Source organism: Macrosteles quadrilineatus, unplaced genomic scaffold, assembly GCF_028750875.1.
Source record: "Macrosteles quadrilineatus isolate MER2022 unplaced genomic scaffold, UCM_ALF_1.0 Scaffold_8__2_contigs__length_117827958, whole genome shotgun sequence".
In the NCBI taxonomy this organism is placed as follows: Eukaryota; Metazoa; Arthropoda; class Insecta; order Hemiptera; family Cicadellidae; genus Macrosteles; species Macrosteles quadrilineatus.
In genome coordinates, this window is record NW_026542601.1 from 83,028,184 (window position 1) to 83,050,211 (window position 22,028).

The window sequence follows — 22,028 nt, forward strand, 5'->3', positions numbered from 1 at the left end:
TGAGCTAAACAAACAACAATGTATTTATGTAAACAGCATACACTTGACATTTGTTGTACTTTTGCTGCAGCAATTATTGAGGGTGGTTAGTAATTCACAGTCATACGAGTATTTAACAATTTCTTTATTACGTAAAGACAACTTATAAATCATACTGATTTACAAAGACAAATATTTACACTATCATGCAAATGACTGTACGAGTCACATGAAAAAAATTAAATCGTAATTCCAAATTATCTAAATAAGCTGTATATTTAGAGGTCATATACATAAATATTTCCATACCAATTTTCAATCAAATTGAGTTAAAAACTACCAAAACCGATAAAATGTCCAATTTCTAGACATAAAATTATATGTATAAATTTTATTAGTAGGTACATATGAAGATTGCCTTACGATAAACTTTATTTCTTTATTTAGATTTGTATCCCACAACAATATACTTTTATCAAGACAAAAAATTCAATACAATTATTTAAAATGTAATTATAAAAGCCTACCTATATCATCAACAATGAAAATAAGAGGCAAGCTTACTTATTAAAAAAATAAAACCTAAACAAATTTATAATGTACCTTTTATATTTATTTACAGGAGATAACATATAAATTAAAACTAAAAATAAAACAGTGTGTAGTTTAGTGGTGATATTTTTGCCACCAGTATTTGCTTCTCATAAGGGACTACTGACCGTCTCCATTGAACTTCTCTGTTCGTCCAGTGCTCTGAAAAGGGAATGAAGAATAAATTAATAATGTTTACCGTAAGGATAATAATTTGCTAGCAAGATTGTAAAAAAATTATAATATCGGCACAAAAATACTTCCCTTATGAACCTTTAGTTAACCTTCAACTATTGATAAGTTAACTCATCCCATTCCTATGTTAAAGAGTTGTAGCAAGTTTTAGATTGGAAATGTTCATTGATGGATCAAGCCACCAACAGAGTGCACCCTCAATCACTAGTTTCTATCGAATACGGAAACTCAATGGGTAACACATGATATTTCAATTAGGTCTGTGTTCATTCGTGTGATACTTCCAACTCTTCCTACTTGAAACAAGTAATTAGCGAGGGGGAAAACCAACATACTGACCTTAATGCCGCCTTCGCTTGTCATCCTTGCGATCCCTCTCATAGTTGGGTCGCTTAGACGACCGCTTGGCTTGTGTTAAGAACTGATCCAGACCGAAGGGATCTTCTTCTTCTTCCTTCTCAAACTGGACAGGTCCACTGCGGCCAGCCTGAGCAGCAGAGCGATCTGTCCCACTGAACTCTTTATCAGGCACAAATCTGTAAAGAGATAACTGTAGATAGACCAAAAGAAGAACTATCAGTGAAGAAAAACTATAAAAAGCATTATAATGTGGGAAACAAAAAAGGGAACAGGTTCTTTCCATATGGACAGAAAAATTGGGTATGCCATTTACAAAAATGTTCCCACTAGTGTAAAATGAAAATAAAATTTAAAGTGCATCTATTGACAAGTAGTGTTTATTTTGCAATGAAAGCTTCAATCAGAAAATATTTAAGAGACTCCGTTTTTGTAATCATATTCAAAATCAGAGACCTTGGAATGTGGAGGAGAGCTAGGTCGATGAAACGTAGTCAGGTGTACAGTTTATGTTTAAACACTAAGTACTTGATTAGACTAATAAATTTGCCATTAACCAGAACATTTTTTATATTAATGAAAAACTCTTTCAAAACGACATTGATTTGGTCACTTGAATAATACGTCGGGGTATGACACTTGATTAGTTGTCAAAAGAACCCAAAACACATCACATAACCAACATCATTCAACTGACCTATTTGTTTTCACAATCTTTTCCAAGTCGTCTCCATAAATGTCCTTATCGACATTCTTGCTCGGCCGGTACAAATGCTGACCCAAACTGCTGGAGTCACGCCACGGCTTGTCGTAAACATTGTAGGCTTCATCATCACCGTAGCCCGAGTCCATGCCCTGTGGCCAGAAACGAGACTTTTAGCAAAAATGTGGAAATTCATCTCACAAAATACCTTTTAGGGATTAATTTTACTTACAGATAAGAGATAAAATTATTTGATAAAACATGAGCTGCTTATAATCTGTCCTGGTTATTATGTCTTGCTACAAGAGGCAAAATCAGTAACCTTAATTCCATCTGAGTGTTTTAAACAAAATTGTAATAGTTTAGTTTGATCTTATACTGTGTATCCATACATTCTCTAGCATGTCGTTAAACATGCTTCCCTAATTCTCTACCTTTATGTACCCTTAAGAACTCACACGGGGAAATATCTAGGAAACGACGCAACCATTGTGTTGGCCCTTTCCTCCATAGTATTGACCAGTCAACAATTCAAACTGCAGTATACAATATCTGTTTGTATTAATAAACTTGGTATAATTGTTACCAAAACTAAGCTTTGGCCAATAAACAGATGGAACATCATACGTTGTAAGCTGAGCATGGCCTATGTTCAAAATTGTAGGATGCTAACCATTTATGACCACCACATTTATGAACACCATTCATCCCACTCGCAGGTAATGATCACACAGATTGTTACCTTGCTGGTGTTCATCAGCCTTTGATCAAACTGCACCTCTCCTCCGGTGATGGTCTTGGCTGGTAGCCCAAGTGCTATCTGCTCAGTGATATCTCTCTCTCAGGCTACTAACCATTTATGAACACTATACTATCCCACTCGCAGGTAATGATCACACAGATTGTTACCTTGCTGGTGTTCATCAGCCTTTGATCAAACTGCACCTCTCCTCCAGTGATGGTCTTGGCTGGCAGACCAAGTGCTATCTGCTCACTGATATCTCTCTCTCTGTCCCTCTGCAGCTTTGACCTGGCGATACACAAAACATACACATTAGCCTCTACTGTCTAAAAAATTGCAATCACATAGTCTTGACCAAAATGAGTTATATTGTGTACAAATTAGCAATCTAGTCTAACATGAGTTAATAAATAGGGGGAGCGAGCTGGTCTAGTGGTTAGAGTGCGGGATTTCAGTCCCTGTGGAGCCAGGTTCAAATCCCTCCAAATCACCAATGGACTTTATCTAAGTGATAATGCCACAACCATTAGATCTAGCCTGAAGTAATGTAGAAAACAATCCCAGACTGGTGCCTAGCGTCTTAGGGGGAAAAAGAAAAAGTGTTATTTCAGTTAATAACTCAACAAGTATTCTAAATACGTAAGGCTCAACTGAATGGGGAAGAGCCTACTCTAAGACAAGAAACCCCAAAGATTCTATTCACACAATATACAGTGTGTAAATTAAGTCTTGATATGTAGCATTGATTCTTAACTAAGGTTCCGCTATTTTTTTAACGAAAATGTTATAACCAACAGGGTACCTAGGGGGTGACTTATTTTTTTCAAATAGCAGCCCCTATTGAGTGAAGGGTTTGTCAAAAGAAATACAATGACGCAAACCCGAGGTAGATATTCCATCCCTAGCCTTAATGGCGGGTATTCCAAAATTTGAGTTAAATGTGAAAAAGCACCCATTTTGGAATACCCACCATTTTGGCTAGGGGTGAGATATTCACCTCGGATTTGCATAATTGTTTTTCTATTAACAAACCCACTCAATAGGGGTTGTTATTAAAAAATAAATCACCCCATCCCCTACCCTGTTAAAGAAGTTAAAAAATATTGTTTATTTTAAAAATTACGGAGCCTATGTTAACAATCAATTCCACAAACAGAATATTTCTAATTATTATTATTACGGTTTTAAAAATACAGATTTGTTTCCATATTTGTGAAATTTGTGCTTTTTCACAAACAGTAAATCAAATTTTTGGATACCTGCCATTTTGGCTAGGTGTGAGATATCCATCTCGGTTTGCGTCACTGTGTTTCTTTTAACAAATCCTTCAAAATGAGGGGACACTCAAAAGGGGTTGCTAAATGAAAAAAGTCACCCCCTACCCTGTTAGGGGGGTTAAAATATTTTATATGTAAAAAATTACGGAACCTTTTTTAACAGTCAATGCCACAAACAGAATATTTCTATCTATTTCAGTTTAAAAAATACAGATTTGTTTCAAGACTTAATTTACACACTGTATAGAACATTTCACTGTCACTGACAGCATTTCAAACCAAGGAAAGTTTGTGTTCCCTGTGCCAGTATGGACACTTTCCTAAGTCTGCTATCCTAGCGATGTTACCTTTTATCAGGAGCAGCTCTAGCCAAGTTCCTCTCCCTGGCTCTGTCCTTGTGTCTCTCGTACCTAAGCTGATCTCTCTCTCTAGCCTCCTCGTCCTTATCTACAACAATCAAAATCATTGTTACCAAATGGAAGTGGTCTTACATTTTATTTTCGTATTAATGAAACTTTTTATTTAAAATCATGTTTGTTTATCCTCATTTCTATTTATCACCTACATACTGTTTATTAGGTCCATGCATAGTATAAGGTTCAAAATAACAAGATGGTTATTTACAGTAAAACTCCAACCATCCAAACTCCAAAAATCCATATCACCTCAAGGAATGAATAATAAAGTCAACCAGAAAAACTATTTTCATTGCAGTAATTTGTTATGCCCCTGAGGCTGCAAGGTTTTTGTACTGTCAAATCAATCGGTCCGCAAAGAGTCATCTGCCTCAAACAACTGTCTTATACCATTGTTTATTAACTAGGTAGGGTCTGGTCCCTATTGATTTGGATGGTTAGAATCCTTTATTCTAATGCAATTATTTTAGAAAATTTATTTTAGCACACAAGATAGGTGAAGCTCACTTGTTTACAGGCTTGAATCTAATTATAATTGCCAGGAAACATTGTATGCCATTTTATTTATTCTGGATTCCCAACAGGAAAGATAAACATTCTTTCCACCAAGACTGAGAGTACGAATATATTATATGTTACGTATGGACTATTTTTATGTTGGAAGGAATTGAATATTCGGGAAGATAGTTACCAAGAGCAGCCGCAGTCCTGATGCCCGCTCGCTCCTCTCTCGCTTTCTGCGCCAACAATCGCAAGTGTTCTTCCTTCTTCTCCTTCTCTTTCTGGGCGAGTTTCTTCTCCAATTGGGCTCTTGTTTCAACAGCTTCTCGGGCCTACAATTAAAAGTCCATTATGTTATCAAAAATAACAAAGCAGGTTTAGTTTTTATAGGTAAAATTCTTAGGTGAACTAACAAAAAAAATTTTGATCTGTTGTCATATGGATGACTTTGCAGACAACACGTTGAAAAATCATTTCAGAAAGATGGTGATTAAAACTAGGCATACAGTATTGGTCTTACATGTGTGAATTTCTTGAAGACTTTAACATTTGATGAATGTGTTGATTGACACCCGACATCAGACATGGCATCTTTATGGATGCATTAACATAAAATCAATTGAAAATATGACCCTATAGTATCATACAGCCTGAAAGGATACCTGAATATCCTTTTAGTTTTAATTGATTTAGCAAATACTAAATTTAACAAATTAAACTAGAGGGTGAGTATAATTTAAGCAAGTTGAATGAATTACCTTTCTGTCAGCAATGTACAGGGCCTCAGCCAGTTTGGCAAAGTTCTCGTTGATGTGTACTTGCTGCAACCCTCGACCATCCGCAGCCAATCTCTTGTCTAGGGGAATCGTGTAACCCTAAACAACCATTAAATCTTTCACAGACGTGACAAATTAATATACTATTCAGTCCGAAGCATGTTATGCTAAGTGAACAAAATATAAGGTGATTCTTTAGACTAATGGTAGAACAAGACACTCTGTGTCTCTATCTGTGTTTAAGTTTTGCCTGGTTTTAACCCTACGAGTGTCCCTTGTTTTGGCCTTAATGTCTGCCTATTTTTTGCTCATTTGCAAGGTTTTATTAAAACGGATCTGAGAAGCTTGAAAACAATGTTAATTATACTGTTCTATATACCATTTTGTTTGGAAAATCATGGGCTTCAATATTATACATAGAACATAAGGAACATTTGTTTCTAAAAAAATTTTTAGGTAAAAAAAAATATTTTGGAAAATTAAAAAAAAAAAAAGTTCGTGCTCAATGAAATTGTATAAATTATAGGCCTATAAATATTTGAAAATAGCCACTTTGTTCTAAATTTTATGAGGATTACAAATATATAATAATATAAGGAAGTAGATTTGCAAATAAATAAGTTATGGGCAAAAAACAGATTTCAGTACATAGCGTTTAGCTAAGAATGCATAGCCTAACCATAGCTAGGAATCTGGCTGATAATTTACATCAATATCACTACCTACTTCTTCAGGATCATCAACCAGCCCTTAAAAATCACTTAAATCTTCTTATAATGCACCACGTATATCACTACTTTTGATTTTTAACACTAAAACAATGATAAACGTAATAAAACACATCAGTCATCGGTCCGAGGTTAATCAAGCTGTTTACAAATACGCACGTCAGCTGTCTGCTACAATATTTTCGGAACTAAAATGAATAGCGCTTAGAGACAGACCTCCGGAGAAAGCTCTGAATCTGTAAAATAAAACGATACCTAACTCGATCCAGTTCAATCCGATTTTGTCAGTCATAGAGCCTTCGCCGTAAACAGTGTTTGTGAGTCGCTGCAGCGACAAATAACACTCGGAGGGTTAAATCAATATCGACATAATTGATCTTGCGCCACGTAAAAAACGCCAAATATTTAACCAAGATGATATGTTACACCAGCCATCTCAGTAACAAAGGCAGAAAAAAATTAGACAACTGCACATTCTGTGAGTGGCACATTCAACTATTTTCCTTTTTAATAAAAATAGGCTTGGTATAGAGCTGGTCCATGTAGATAGGAAGTCTACTTCAGGATCCAAAATTAAATAGTCATACATATGATTGCCCAGTCCAAAAAAATTGATTATGATACACCCCAGTTTGCCAACTTTGGCTAGGGAATAATCTGGATGGCCCCTCTTCCCAGGATAAAATTAAACGTAAACCTGTGCAAACCATCAAAGGGTTCGCCTTTCCACATGTGGTTAGGACTGGTGGCAACCCTGATTCCACATTTTTTACTGGAAAGAAAAACCGAGTTAGAATATAAGGTTTGGTTTTGTTGCACAAACTGAAGGATGTTAACTTGAAATTCAACTATTCTAAGTAGTTATAAAACCTAAGGTTAACAGCAATTTCACGTTTAACTAGCAAGTGGACAAACCACAAACTGGTACTAAAAAGTTAAAAAAAAAAAATAATTTATTGTTTATCTGTAAAGCAAAATTTCTCTACAGTTAAAAACAGTTATATGAACCTGAAGTACAAATAGTGTTTGTCGTTAGCCTACATACACTACTACAGTTACTTTTAATTGTGTGTAATAATTTCAAATACTGTAATAGTGCTTACTGTAGTAAAAGCAGCTTGTAGGCAGATTTGTGTTATTAAGTAGAAAGTGTAATTCCTAAAAACTAGGTACATAAATAATATTTTATAAATAACCAATGAAGATGAAACACTTACTTTGGCGTTCTTCCAATTTGATATGCAAGGGGGTATTTTCCATTCTTTTTGTTCCTTGACGGTAACCTGCAAAAAACAATGACTAAAGATAAAAACAATGATAGGATACAGACGCATTATTAGCATGTTTCAAATAATTTAATTCTTATTAAGCTACCTAAAAATTATTTTATATGAAAAAATATCTACTGTAAATGAAAATAAAATAGCATCTTTTAAAGTCTTTCTAGGCTACAAAACTTGTTCTAATTCACATTTTTAACACTGAAAATGAGTTTTCTTAAACCATTAGTAATAAATATACCCTACATAAAAAATGTTAATATTAATTAATTAATATTAATTGTAAATAATTAATGAGTTAGTAGGGAAACAATAATCAACTTTCAACCAGACGTGTATTAACTAATTCTGCCAAACCAAAGCTGTTGGCCACATAAAAACACAGAAAAACATTGGCGAATTTCTGTTGTGTCGAGCCAGTTAAAATTTAGAGTATTGTGCTATATTAAAGAGTAATTTAGTGTTTGTAATGTAATAACAAGCCTAGTATAGTAATCAATAAGTTTCGACTCACATCCGTACTTATACTTATTCAGTGTGACTTTGGATCTTAAATATTCCTAACTCACTTTTCTTGTCGGAGAGTGCATGACAGGTGCAGGAGGGGACGGCGGACCTCTTGGAATTTTCTTGTTGATTCTGAAATAAAAGAGAGTATCTATTAAACAGGATAATTAGTAGCTGTTCATAATTCTAAATAAATCCCCTCTCGTAAAAAGTTGCAAAAGCAATATTGATTGTAGAAATTCTGTAAAAAACTTTGTTCAATAGCACCGTTTATATCCAGCCTAGGCTTTATCAATCTTCGCCAAACAATGTGGTTAATACAGTACAACTGTATCTGTTTATGTTTCATCAAAAGATAAAAAATAGGCAAGAAAGTTTAGCAAAGAATTACAGACTATTTTAAGGTATTATAGCCGATTTATTGTGACTAATTTTTACCTGCATCTTTTTTTACTTGTTAGTTAGTTAAATATAAACCCACAGTACTTTTTATTTTAATTAGGTACTGAACCACTATTTCCTGCAGATTATTTTACAAACATGTGTATTTAAAAAAGTACCAAAAGAGACTTTATGTATAAATTCTTGTTTTTACAATAGGTTGGGTTGTTATTCAGTCAGGGGCTTAGTCCCATTATAGCCAAATAACTTAGGTACTAGGGATTCTACTGCACACACACTAAAAAAGAAGCAATTATAAAACCAAAAACTAGTAGTTTGAACTTGGAAACTCCCAGGATTAAAATAAAAGCCTACCTCTTTTTCTGGACTAAAAAAATCCCTCAAAAATTTACAAAAACAAAGTGAAAATATTCATGATTTTCTTTTGTTATGCATAAAAACATCTATATCCACCTGCTAACCCGTGTGGACCTAAAACATCCTAATCCACAATAATTGAAGTCCTCAAATAAATTAGGATTATCTTTGTAGCCTACATAACACATTTTTTGTGTCTACAATGCTAATAAAATAATACAAAAGTGGGGACTGTCAAATAATACATAAATTACATTCCATTAAAAAAAGATAAAGAAAGATTGCTAAGAATTTGGCTTGAGAAGAAGAAAGAATGCAAATAGTAAGAAACTTTCAGTAGGCCTACAGAAGAACATGTAAAATTTAACAGTGTTCTGTCATAGATTTAAATAAATCTCCAAGTTAAAAAATCTTTAGTTACACACTAACACAGCTACATATTATTAATCTCACTTGAACTTTGGAGGTTCGATGGGATCTTTCTGTGCCTCTATCATCCGAATGACTCTCTGCTTGGCTCCAGAGTTGAACGCAGAACCTTGCTGAGAGGGTGTATATCGGATGTATTGTGCTGGAGCCTACAACAAGATGCAACTATGTCTGACTGTGGATTGACGATTGTAGCAAAGAAGGCTTATTATGTTAGGTCAAGGATTAAAACATAGCACAAACTGTTCGTCTACCAAAAAATAGTATGGTTTCTGCAAATGTATGAAAAATTCAGACAACCAACGGAGCACATCATCAAACTAAGGTATCATCGCTTTTCTAAGGTAGCATTAGGAATCAATTTACAGTACCTCACACTTTTAAAAGAAAGTTATTTTGTTTCAAAGTACTAACACACAATGAAAGTACAGTAACCTAGTTGTATTTTCACTAACAGAATCAAACATAAAAGTTATCTCAATGAACCTGTATCCCATCAAACCCAAATATTTACCATCATATATATTTTTTTTAATCCGATAAAAACTTTTTAAATTTGATATACATTCTGTATGGTAATTTATTAGTTATTGAGTACACTTGTCCCATGGGAAAAAGTACACATGCCCCAAATAGGTTTTAACACAGGGTAAGTGTACTCTAACTCCCCAAAATTGACATTCTAGGGCCATAACAATGTTATTTTTGAATTCCCCTTCAAAAAATAAGTAAGATTACCAAATTTTAGATAATTATCATTGTATTTCACTTTTTAGTAATTTTTTGAATTTTCCAAGGGGCATTTGCGTTTTGAGTAGAAGCGCAAGATGTTTTTAAACACGTCTAAGCTCATAGAAATAGTAACAAGAGAATTTTATAGTGTATTTTAAAAAAGCATAGTTTAAAGTATTTTTGGCCAATTTTTCATATTTTTTGTTAATAAGCAAATTTATAAGTTAAGCTGGAAGTACACTTGCCCCACTTGACCTTACCTATCATTTGGATTAATACCAAACTCATCCATGCAGCGCATTAGCCACTGGCAGCAGCCGGCCATCGCGTGATCGCATTGAACTCAACCAAACTAACCAATATATATTTTCTAGGCAATGCTCATTCAATTGGGTAAATATAATTTGTATGTAAACTAGCTAGACATGTTAAACTCACAACTTTGTCAGCACATCGGACAGGCATGGCAGCTGCAATTTTACTACTTGTAAGTTTTTCTAGAGCCAATCGAGTTTTCTCTGTTGTTTCGTCAATCAATTCAGAGTCTGGTCTCTGCAAACTTGGGTCGTCCTCAGTCTTTACCTCGGCCGGCAGCAAATCACTCAGTTTTGAGTAAATTATCTGGAAAAATTGTAAAATTATAGTAGAAAAGTAAAACCCATGTTTATCTAATTAATTTAAGGTACTCCATTAAGTCTATCTAAATAATCTAAAGGTACTCTACAAATGAAATAGGAGTTGCCAGCACAATAACGTAATAAAAACTAAAAAATTTACCAATGCATTTAAATGTGTCTTACCTTATCTTTGGAGTGGCCTTGTCGAGCTATCATATCATATTTGACTTTTCCCTGAGCATCCAGTTGGACTGCCAAGGCGTTTGATGTTGACTCCTTGCCCTCTTTGCCCATGTTGAGGGGGTACTGGGCGACAGAAATCTCAGGGAACGCCCCACCATCGCCAAAGTCCTGCAAGAATATTGATTTATTAGAAAAGTTGGCAATATAAGTACCATAGCTTTTTATTCTAAATTGGTCTATTTCCCCAAGCTCCCTGGCATGTAGGTTATTATCAAGTATGTGGTGTTACACATTGACAGGTAACTTAATTCTTTTTAGGCTAGTAGAAATTTTAAAGCTTTAAGACAAAACTTGATGGCCTATAAATCATGCAAAACTATACTCATGACCTCGCTTCAAGCAAACAAGTGATTCGATGAAATTTTTTTGTATCCTCGATTCTCACGCCGCATGGTAGTTAAGTTACGGTCTGTGATACGTTTTTGTTTATAACTAGAAACATAGTCATGCCGACATTCATTGCCAGATCACTGAAGGCTAGTTATCCATAATGCAATGAGTGAGAGTAAAGTAGGCTAAGGAAATTGGTTAAGTGCGCCTAAAATATAAAAAAAAAATGGCCCTGAAAACCTATTTTATCCTTTCTGGTCTTCTGTGAGAAGTGTGGGTACCCAACAAAATCACAATTCATTCCAAAATTTTTTTTTCAAAAACCATGTTTTAAATCCTAAACCTGTTTCTATGCACTTTCCCCATATTCATTGCATTATATTCATTGGCTAAACTTGAATATGTTCATCAGCATTGAATATGTTTCTTGTGGTAAAAACCGTATCACTGACTTTATCTCGCACGCGGCGGGAGATTCAATGATTTAAAAAAATGTAAAAACACACAGCTAAGCCTACATTTTAGCTGCAGAGCTACAAATTGTGTCATTCTGTTCAAACCCTAACGCCAGTAAGGGCGAGGAGCCTCGTTGAGGCGTAGGTACAAGTTAACTTCGGATCCATACGACCAACCGGTCCTTAATTAAAAACCGCTCTCGCTCGCATATAAGACTCAGAACTGGTATGCATAAGTTACATGTTAACTTATCTGGGGTTTAAAGAAATAGGGATGTCCATATAAGATAGGAATTTACCTTTAGTTGGAACTCAAAGTTCTAGCTTTTAACTTAGGCCTAAGTTAACGAACAAAAATAAAAATTTCATAATTTAAACGTCCTAACTTATATTTTTTCTGTAAGTCCCAGGGCTTAAGTTATAGGCTAGTGCACTAGGATAAAAGAAGCTTAAACCAACACCACAACTTTTGAAAGTCTACATCTATTATACCTAACCCTCCCAGTGTTACTTGACGAAAATTCGGCAAGCACCACACTTTGTATAGTGTTACTTGCCGATTTTTCGACAAGCAGACATCGTTTACGGCGAAGGCTCTATAACTGACTGAATCGGATTGAACTGGATCGAGTTAGGTATCGTTCTTTCCGTTACATTCTAAGCTGTCTCCAGATGTCTGTCTCTAAGCGCTATTCATTTTAGTTCTGAAAATATTGTAGCAGACAGCTGACGTGCGTGTATTTGTAAACAGCTAGGTTCCCCCGGACCGATGACTGATGTGTTTTATTACGTTTATCATTGTTTTAGTGTTAAAAATCAAAAGTAGTGATATACGTGGTGCATTATAAGAAGATTTAAGTGGTTTTGAAGTGCTGGTTGATGATCCTGAAGAAGTAGGTAGTGATATTGATGTAAATTATCAGCCAGATTCCTAGCTATGGTTAGGCTATGCATTCTTAGCTAAACGCTATGTACTGAAATCAGTTTTTTGCCCATAACTTATTTATTTGCAAATATACTTCCTTATATTATTATATATTTGTAATCCTCATAGAATTTAGAACAAAGTGGCTATTTTCAAATATTTATAGGCCTATAATTTATACAATTTCATTAGGCGCGAACTTATTTTTTTTTTGAAAATTTTTGAAATTATATTTTTTTTACCTAAAAAATTTTTTTTTTTAAAAAATGTTCCTTATGTTTTATATATAATATTGAAGCCCATGATTTTCCAAACAAAATGGTATATAGAACATTAGAATTAACATTGTTTTAAGCTTCTCAGATCCGTTTTAATAAAACCTTGCAAATGCGCCAAAAATAGGTGGACATTAAGGCCTAAACTATGGACACTTGGAGGGCTAAAGCAAACTAGACCCTAAGTAAAGCCCCCCATACACGGGCGAGCATGTTCGCGAGCATGTTGGAGAACATGTTTGCGAACATGCTCGGCGTTGGCAACAGACGGACGAGCATGCTCTCGAACATGCTTGGCGTTTCCAAGAGACGGACGAGCATGCTCCCGAACATGTTCGCGAACATGCTCGTCGCTCGGTAGCGGTTCCTAGGCCTATTCTTGCTTCTCTTGTCTTGTATCTTGACTCTGTGACAGTCAAGTTGTGTGTAGGCCTATTTAGCCTACTCCTGCTTTTTTGCTGCAATTACAGCATTTAGTTTTTTTTTACAACATACGCATTATTTCTTAGACATAAATCAGGGGCGTTTTATTTTTAGCCGATTTTGTAATCGGCCGATCTAAAAATCGACCGTTTGTGCCAGGCCTTAAGTTATCGGATTAAATTCATCCGTCATGGTTTGAAAATAATGTTGGTTAAAATTCCATAGTTGTGCAATAACATTTCTCGTGGTTTTGCTTATTCTAGCCTTTCTTAGAATTACAGTATTTAATTGTGACAAATTACTACAGAATTGATTGTACACATTTGTGTATTAATATACATGAACCCTCTATTTTGGAAACTCATTTAAATTTGTATCTATTGCGTTACAAACACAAATAAATATTTATTTAGCTTCTGTAAACATTGATTCTAAATCTATTACTGTAACTGGAATACATCAATTCAATTCAATTCAAATTATCTTTATTCATAAAGTACATTAGAAATATATACATGAATAGTGTCACATTTCTTATAAGTTATAATAAAACATACATGCTTATAGTAAATGGGAAAAATTGTAAAAGAACATAAAACTAACAGTTAAAACATACTTTGATTAGTAGGGAAAGAAAAGTCAATTACAGTTCATCAAATGAATAAATAGCCCTGCTAATAAGAAATTTCTTAAGTTTATTTTTAAATTTTTTTATATTTACTTCTTAACTTACTTTTTATATTATCTTCTTAATCAGAGTATCAACACCATGATGATTACAAGTGCAATCTGTCTATTGCGGCTACTTTGTAATGGCGGTAACGAAGTAATCGTTTCGAACCGGAACGGTTACTTGTAATGAGTCCACGAGTGTAACTGGAATCATAGTAGCGGCTACTTTGATGGAATCATTTAGCCTATCTCTACCCAAGTTGCAGCGGCAAACATGCTCTCGAACATATGGTCGTCCCCACAGACGGGCGAGCATGTTCGCGAGCATGTTCGTGTTCGGGCTCGTCAAGGCCGACGAGCCGAGTGCCGAGCCCAACATGCTCGCCGCGACGGATCCCACACACGGGCGAGCATGTTTGTTGCCAACACCGTCACGAGCATGCTCGCGAACATGCTCGCCCGTGTATGGGGGGCTTTAAGCTACGAGATTAGAGAATACTGTGTCAGCCTACCTCGTTTGACCTTGGTATCCAACCTCTTCGCTGGCCATATGGAGGTGCAGTGGGACTAGCCGATACCAAAGCTGTCACCGGGCGGACCTTGGCGCGCTCTTCATCTCTGTCCCATACTGGCTGAGTAGGCGCTGGTAGTAAGCTGAAACATTAGGCTAAGTTACAAATTTTGATTAGCCTCTTAACAGACTCCATGGTCTAACTTAAGCAATTTGAGTAGGCAGTATGAAGCTTAGTAAGTTAGTTGTAGGTTGTAGGTACCGAGGTAAATTAATTAAATTGAAATGACCTAATCAAAATTAAATTATTTAATCATTGGCAAGAGTAAGCTTAAGAAATAGTGTCCTAGATTTTAAAAGATTTAACTTTGTAGGTTGGTAGTGGTATCAGAAGATTCAAGTTTTGTCAGTTAAGTTCACTGGAAAAGATGGTCTATTGAAAGTGGTTGCTGTAGAAATTACTGATATCAACCACTTCTTGGTCCAGTACCTTGTTTGTAGGGTGAAGTGGGGTAAGTGTGACCTAAAAATCATAAAGTTCATCTTTACAATTTTTTCCCTCGGTTATTTCTAAAGCTTGGTAAAAAAAAACCAATGTGATAAACTTATGCTTTCACTATTTTTTTTACTTATAAAAAATGCCTGCCAGCTGTCACACTTGTTCCATGGGGTTGGGGCAAGTGTGATAGCGGCCTCTATAAAATTCTGTATCTCTTTTAATGGTAAATGGGGCAATTGTGATAAATACCCAGTTAGTGCTCTTTCAGGAACATTTTAATTTAAGTCCCCATCATTCTTACTTTTTGAGATATTTACAAATGAAATAAAGACGTAAAAATCTGCGGAAATTTGTAAAAACTTGCATCAGATCACACAGATTAACATCAGATTACATCAGATCACACTTGCCCCGGGTGTCGGTGTCACACTTGCCCCAACCATTGAAAATTTCAGGGGTAAGTGTGACATGTGGTTTTAAATTTAATGATAAATTTGTACACGTTTTAAATATTTTTTTTCTAAAAGTGTAGCTTTTAGGCTCTTTAAAAATCTGAGTTTGATATAAATTGGTCAAAATTTAAAATAACTACAAATTAAACAAAATTTCCGAACAAACTTTGATTTTGACTTAAAATGTCGGACTTATAAAAACCAATAAAATCATCATACAGTACCGGTAGTTACTAAATTGATAAAAAAACTATGTAGGCTAACTAGATACCTTATATGTCAAACATCATTTCTATGACAAAACCAATTTTTTTCAGCGATTCCCAAAAACAAGATGGCCGGCTATCACACTTACCCCACTCCACCCTACCACTTCTAGTTGCATGGTAACTGCTAGTGCCAGTTATGACCATTTAACCCAGTGTCATTGATTAAAATAAGACCTTTCCAGTTTTTATTATTTAGTAGAATATTTGGAAGTAATAGGCTAATAAGAGAGTAATTGAGTTTTATTAGGAGAGTGTATTTTGTGAAATTTGAGAGCTATAAAATTATATGTCTTTAGCCTACTTTGTCTTTTAATTCATCTCACTTCTACTACCAGCATAAATTAAATTCATCCTAAATTAAAGTAAACTACCTAATTGGCTACATAGTAGGGGTATAAGGTCTATTTTGATGGCTGCACTTTACTTTAGGTCCTACACTCATTCGAATGAAAATATCGATCGATATATCGATTGTTTCATTCGATATATCATTTGGTTAGTTAGGTAAGGTTAACCTAACCTAACTTACCAAACGATATATCATTCGGTTAGTTAGGTAAGGTAAGGTTAACCTAACCTAACTTACCAAACGATATATCGAATGAAACAATCGAATAATCGATACTTTCATTCGAATGAGTGTAGGACCTAAAGTAAAGTGCAGCCATTTTGATTGATCCTACTAATATTATAAATGAGAAAGTTTGGATGTATGGATGTATGTGTTTGTGACAAGTGAACGCATTAACCACTGGACGGATTTTGCTGAAATTTGGCATGATGATAGCTCACATTCCCGATTAACATATAGGCATATTCTTATCTCAAAAATCCTTTCGGGCTCCATCCCAGTGGCTCTATAGTTCCCCATGTTAACCTTATGAGTATTCATTTTAAAAGGGAATTAAATAATTTAGTCAGCTGTTTCAACTAAAAAGTTGATTCTATGATATGCAAAATCTTGAGTTATCTTGAGTAACTTAACTCATGCCCTACCTAGGCTGTTACTGGTACTTAAGTTAGGCGTAGCCAAATTAAGAAGAATGTGTTGAAATTTATTAGGCTATGTATGGTACCTAAAACTGGCTAAAAAAGGTTGCTAATAATATAGTAGGCCTACATTAACCCTAGCAGTGGCCGATCGTCGTCTGGTGACGATCTGACGTTGATGCTTAGAATGGCCAAAGTTGTCTGGTGACGATCTGGGCCGAAATTTTTTTAGCGGTAAAAAAACACTTAGGCCTAATCAACTCAGATGAGAATGATATTATACCATTCGAAAGATCACATTCTGAACTTTCATTTTATTACATAAACAAACCCTGTAGCAGGTATATAACAATGTCACGACGATTAGAAATCAAATGAATTTTTGACGCGGCCCGACTTTTGAAGCTGACACTTGGGAACTGGCAAAACACGTCTTGTTTGGCATTACCCTGCTCGGATAATTTTTGTCGTGGGATGTTGCGGGTGGTACCACTGGATAGCCATTGATTTTATCTTCATTGTGGTAGTAATATTTAGAACGAAATATTGATTGCACAACCGGTACGATATGAAAACAGCTGTTTTCGAAATTTTTAACAAATAAGTTAGCCAATGGTTGTCAGGTGACGATGTGGAAAATACGAATTAAGTTTTACATACACTGGAAGTTATTATTACTAGTCATATAATATGTCATTTTGAAGAGGAAGAAATATAGATTGTGAGAGTGGCAGTCCTGCGCTCAGGGTTATTTACGTCTGCTCACATATGAAGACGACAGAAGTGAGTCATTAAACTTACTGCTACAGCTGTCTTGTGTATTCGCCATTGTTTGTTGTTGCCGTGAGTGTTCGCTCTGGTGTTATCTGCGATTTATTACTAAATACGTTATTAGTTCGTAGTGTTAGTGTTAGTGAAGTTTGTGTGTGTGTATAACAGTAATCTTCATGCATTTTATTATGCATAAATATTACTGAATTGTGTGAAATAGTGTTCATAAAAGGTTGTATTTTATTAAACATAATTACAAAACAATTTAGAACACATTAGGCCTAACTTTATGCTAACCAGTTTTGTTAGGCCTAAATGCATGAACAGCAAGATGACACTAGGATGTTAGGCCTATAGAAACTTAAATCAAAACTGTCGAGGCATTCATTCAGTAAGTCTAATGTAAAATAAGACTGGCCTAGGTAAAATAAATAAAACTATTGTCAAACTTAACTAACCTTGATAAAGGAATTGCCATCTTCTCTCTCTCTCTCTCTCTCACTAAAACTTTTGGCCGATTTCACAGTTCACCAGACTAATTTGTAGGCTTGAAAATGTTACGTTGTTTTCAATTATATTATGGTCTACATAAATATGTAAAAAGCTACAAAAACCTAATTCCTCTTCGTAAGTTATAAAGGAAATGTGGAAAATAATATGATAAATAATTATCCAAGACTCATGACAAACACATAAAGTTGAGGTTCGCCATTTTAACGATTGATTGGGGCTGGACTGGACTGGAGTGGAGTGGAGACTGGACTAAGTCCAGAGGGAGTGGTTGGGATTGGGTCCCTGGACTAAACTGGACTGACTAACTGGAGTCTGTCTGAAGTCTGGGCACGGGCTGCTGAATTTTTATTTCAGGATTAGTGTTGCCTACAGTATTATTTTGAGGCTTCTGATTGGCTGAGGGAACATCATTACCGCGACGATACGGTTGATGCCATCGGCCTCGGTGGTGTAGTGGATAGAGTGCTGGGCTGATGATCCGTAGGACCTGGGTTCGAATCCCACCCGTAGCACTATTTTTTTGTATTGGATTTTTTTCATTATCAACAAGTTTGGTTGGTTTGGTTAGGTTATGACGGTTTAATTTTATAATTAAAACATTATGAAATTGAATTTGACCCATTTATAGTTTTATTTTATGAACAGATTTTTTTTTTCGGTTAAGCCTTCATTTGATTTTTCATTATAAGCAAGTCTGGTTAGTTTGGTTAGGTTATGATAGTTTAATTTTAGAATAAAAAAATTATAAAATAGGATTTGAGGCATTTATAATTTTATTTTATGAACAGAACTATTTTTTCGATTAATAAACCTTCATTAGATTTTTTCATTGTCAGCACGTTTGGTTGGTTAGGTTAGGTTATGACGGTTTAATTTCATAATAAAAAAATATAAAATTGAATTTGAGGCATTTATAATTTTATTCTATGAACAAAAATAATTTTTCAATTACTAAACCTTCGTTATAGTCAATCAGAAGCCTCTAAATGACACTGTTGGCAAAATTAATCCTGAAAAACAAATTGTGCGCACGGGCTGGGCAAAAGCGGCCAAAAGCAAGAAAGCAAGGCCATTTTTAAGTGTGGCCTTACACTGGCGTTACACTGGGCTGAACGTGGCTGAACTAGATCAAGATGTATGGAGTAAAAGTAAGTAATAGTAGTTTACTACGCAACGATTGCGTAAAGATAGTGTTAACGACACGAGTAGAAAATTTCTACGAGTGTCGTTAATACTATTTACCTACGACCGTTTTTTAAAGTAGCCGTTTCAGTACAGTTCTTAGAATTGAAAAGTATCTCATAACAGCATTGTTTACTTTCATAACAGCATAATTTTACTCATAACAACACGGGTAACGGACCAATGAGGTTCAAGGATTGAGAGAGGAGAAGCAAAATTGTAATGATTCGAAATTCAACTAATCAGCTGTTCGGGCCAATTTAATTGTTGATTGGTGCAATTAGTGTTTGATACAATGTTTCTTTGCATCACTGTCAGTGGCAATGAGAGGTTATAAACAAAAACATAACATCTCTTAGAAGTTATGAGTAGTGATTTTTAGTAATTAAAACACCGTCGTAGGTAAAGTAGTGTACGCAACTTGCGAAATAGTTATTTGTGTAACTAGTGGTGAAAGTGGCACTTTGCTGGACACGAGAGCAATGTTTACTCGGAATGATCTCGAGTGCAGCAAAGGCCTTTTTCACCCGTGTTTACACATTATAATTTTCCTACAATCACTATAAAGCATATAAATAATTAGTCTTTCAAACACTATACAACACGTTTTATAGGTTCAGCTGGCAACACAAATGGTGCCCTAGAGAAAGTAGTACCCGCGGTCCGTATCACTCCGCTATTTTTCCTCGGCAAGAAATGTGCTCCGCGTTTTTAGAATATAGTTCCGTATGTTTTTGTAATTTGGAGTGGTTTCCGCGCCTAAAAAAATGCTTTAAAGGTATTTTCTTGTTTATTAAGATCGTAGGAATGTTTTAAAAACGTTTAAAAGACAAGTCCAGAAAGTTTAGAAATACCGAAACTGTAAACACGAAATGACAGGTTAAATCGTAGTTATAACAGTCAATCAGCTGCTCATAGTATTATTATCTTTAAGTGTTGCCAACCTATTTCCAAGCGTACACAGATTACGTGCATTATAGAACCACGCTGTTTTGTGTTGTTTCGTTGGAATCCTGATGTGCGGCAAAGTATAAACCGTACGACAAAGTATAAACCGTACGGCAAAGTATAAATATGCAGCAATTAGCAGCTTTCTGTACTATAAACAGTACAAGGAAGCCAACTTTGTCGGGTGACTGTAGGAAAAAGTATTTTACTCCATACATCTTGGAACTAAGATAGGCAGTCTTCCTTCACGTAGGCCACAGTACAATGGCATTGACATTTGACAGAGTGAGTGGAGGCATTGAGTGCACACGCATCCTCAATTATTAATGAATGTACATATTGACTCAATGGTGGAGACGAAGGAGTGCAGCCGCAGCAATAACCACTTTTTGCAGCAGTTAGTTGTAGTTGTGGACTTGTGGATTGAAGTGTAGGCATATACTAGGGAAGCCATAGAAGATTTATTCAATCAATTGTCAAATTATATCAATTGTTTGAGGGGAACGACACTCTGTGCGTATTTTAACCGTATATTAAGATCATCATAGGTTCTTGAGATTATTGTCATACATGCTTTCAATCATTGGAAAAATCTTCGATTGTGTAAAACAAAACAAAATAATACAATTGCAGAAGGGCACGGTGCCAATTTGAGCCGTGTCCATATTTTGTTAAATAATTGGTGGTTTACAGCAACTGGATAAAACATTTTACAATATTTATGTAGAAATATGTGCATGATTTAGAAAGTCATTAAGCTGGAAAACTGCAATATACTGCAGACTTTTCAGAGAGGTTACTTCGATGTATTCATTAAGCTTAGTGAAAACATAATATAGATACTGTATATATACAAATAAGAACTTGAACTCTTAGAGAGCCTTTAATGTTATTAGACTAACAAAAAGGGTTGTGCATGTTTACTAGCGCTACTCAGCAACAAAAACCATTTAATTTATCTCTAAAATATATATTCTTAAAGTGCACTGAGCACCAACCTAAAAAATCTATGTAACTTACCCATATAATATAGTTACAAAATGCTCAAACTCACATTGTGACATTTATAATTTGGCAACATATTTCTCCAACAGAAAATTCATCTGCAGAAGAATTTTATTGTGCTCTTACTATGTAATTCGCATTATTTGTTGCCAATGAAGCTGCACGACCATATAAATGAGGAGGCCCCTAACACTTCAAGAACAAAAGCCAACTTCACTTCAAGTATATTCCAAAACACCAAGTATTTTAACCCAAATATGAGTTAAGGATAAGTGTAGGATGAGTGGTCTTTTTATTGACTAATGCCAACATGTTCTTTAGACAGCTGTTAATTAATGGATACAGCCAATGGCAACTAGGGACCTACAGTTTTATAGTGGAATCCGAACCACATTTTTCCCTTGTAATAATTAACGAATTGGTCTAATTATCACTTTAGTACTGCGGATAGTCGTAGCACTAACTAGTGCGGACATTAATCCACACCAGGGGGCATCGCATCCACAGTGCATGCCTATAAATCAGCGAGCAAGATCCACAATTCGTGATCTCCTAGTACTGTAGCTGGATTACAGGACGACGCTACCGTCCCAGTCATTCCGAAGGAGAGCAACTGCCAACTGCGCGACCGGACGTTAATAAATTATCATTATAGCGGATTGTCCAGATGTTACGTCTTGAATTCCCCAAAGGCCCAAAACACAATCCGTTTACATTTCACATTCATAATACGAATGAAATATATATAATACCGGTAATGTATATATAAATGTTTATGTGTATGCATCCCTTAGCGCGAAACTTGAGCAAGAATTATCCCATTTTATGAAATCTGGTAAGGTGTGCTAGCATTGACTACATAAACACTAGTGTTTTTAAAGTAGCAAGTAGCCGTTTCAGTTTAGTTCTTAAATTTGAAAAATTTCACATAACAGCATTGTTTACTTACAGCATAGTTTTACTCATAACAACCAAA

General features: G+C 35.2%; 1 protein-coding gene across 1 annotated transcript; it reads right to left on the reverse strand.

Moving 5' to 3' along the window:
- Positions 1-167: 167 nt before the first annotated feature.
- On the reverse strand, positions 168-18,120 carry LOC129001594 (puff-specific protein Bx42-like). Its single transcript, XM_054428948.1, has 14 exons — positions 17,863-18,120; positions 14,425-14,566; positions 10,773-10,940; positions 10,411-10,593; positions 9,265-9,389; positions 8,115-8,184; positions 7,483-7,548; positions 5,520-5,636; positions 4,952-5,093; positions 4,192-4,291; positions 2,735-2,855; positions 1,820-1,977; positions 1,105-1,301; positions 168-732 (listed from the first exon to the last, which is right to left on the reverse strand). Exons 1-13 carry the CDS (start codon positions 17,880-17,882, stop codon positions 1,106-1,108), a joined length of 1,608 nt encoding a protein of 535 aa, XP_054284923.1. The 5' UTR covers positions 17,883-18,120; the 3' UTR covers positions 168-732; position 1,105.
- Positions 18,121-22,028: the final 3,908 nt, after the last annotated feature.

Bases quoted from the DNA above. Each gene is read 5' to 3' on its own strand.
- LOC129001594 (XM_054428948.1), bottom strand. From the start codon at position 17,882: ATGGCAATTCCTTTATCAAG. The intron at 2,856-4,191 runs GTAACATCGCTA...GTGTATCGCCAG, and splicing joins AGAGCTGCTCCTGATAAAAG to GTCAAAGCTGCAGAGGGACA. The intron at 1,978-2,734 runs GTAACAATCTGT...TTCTGGCCACAG, and splicing joins GGCTGATGAACACCAGCAAG to GGCATGGACTCGGGCTACGG.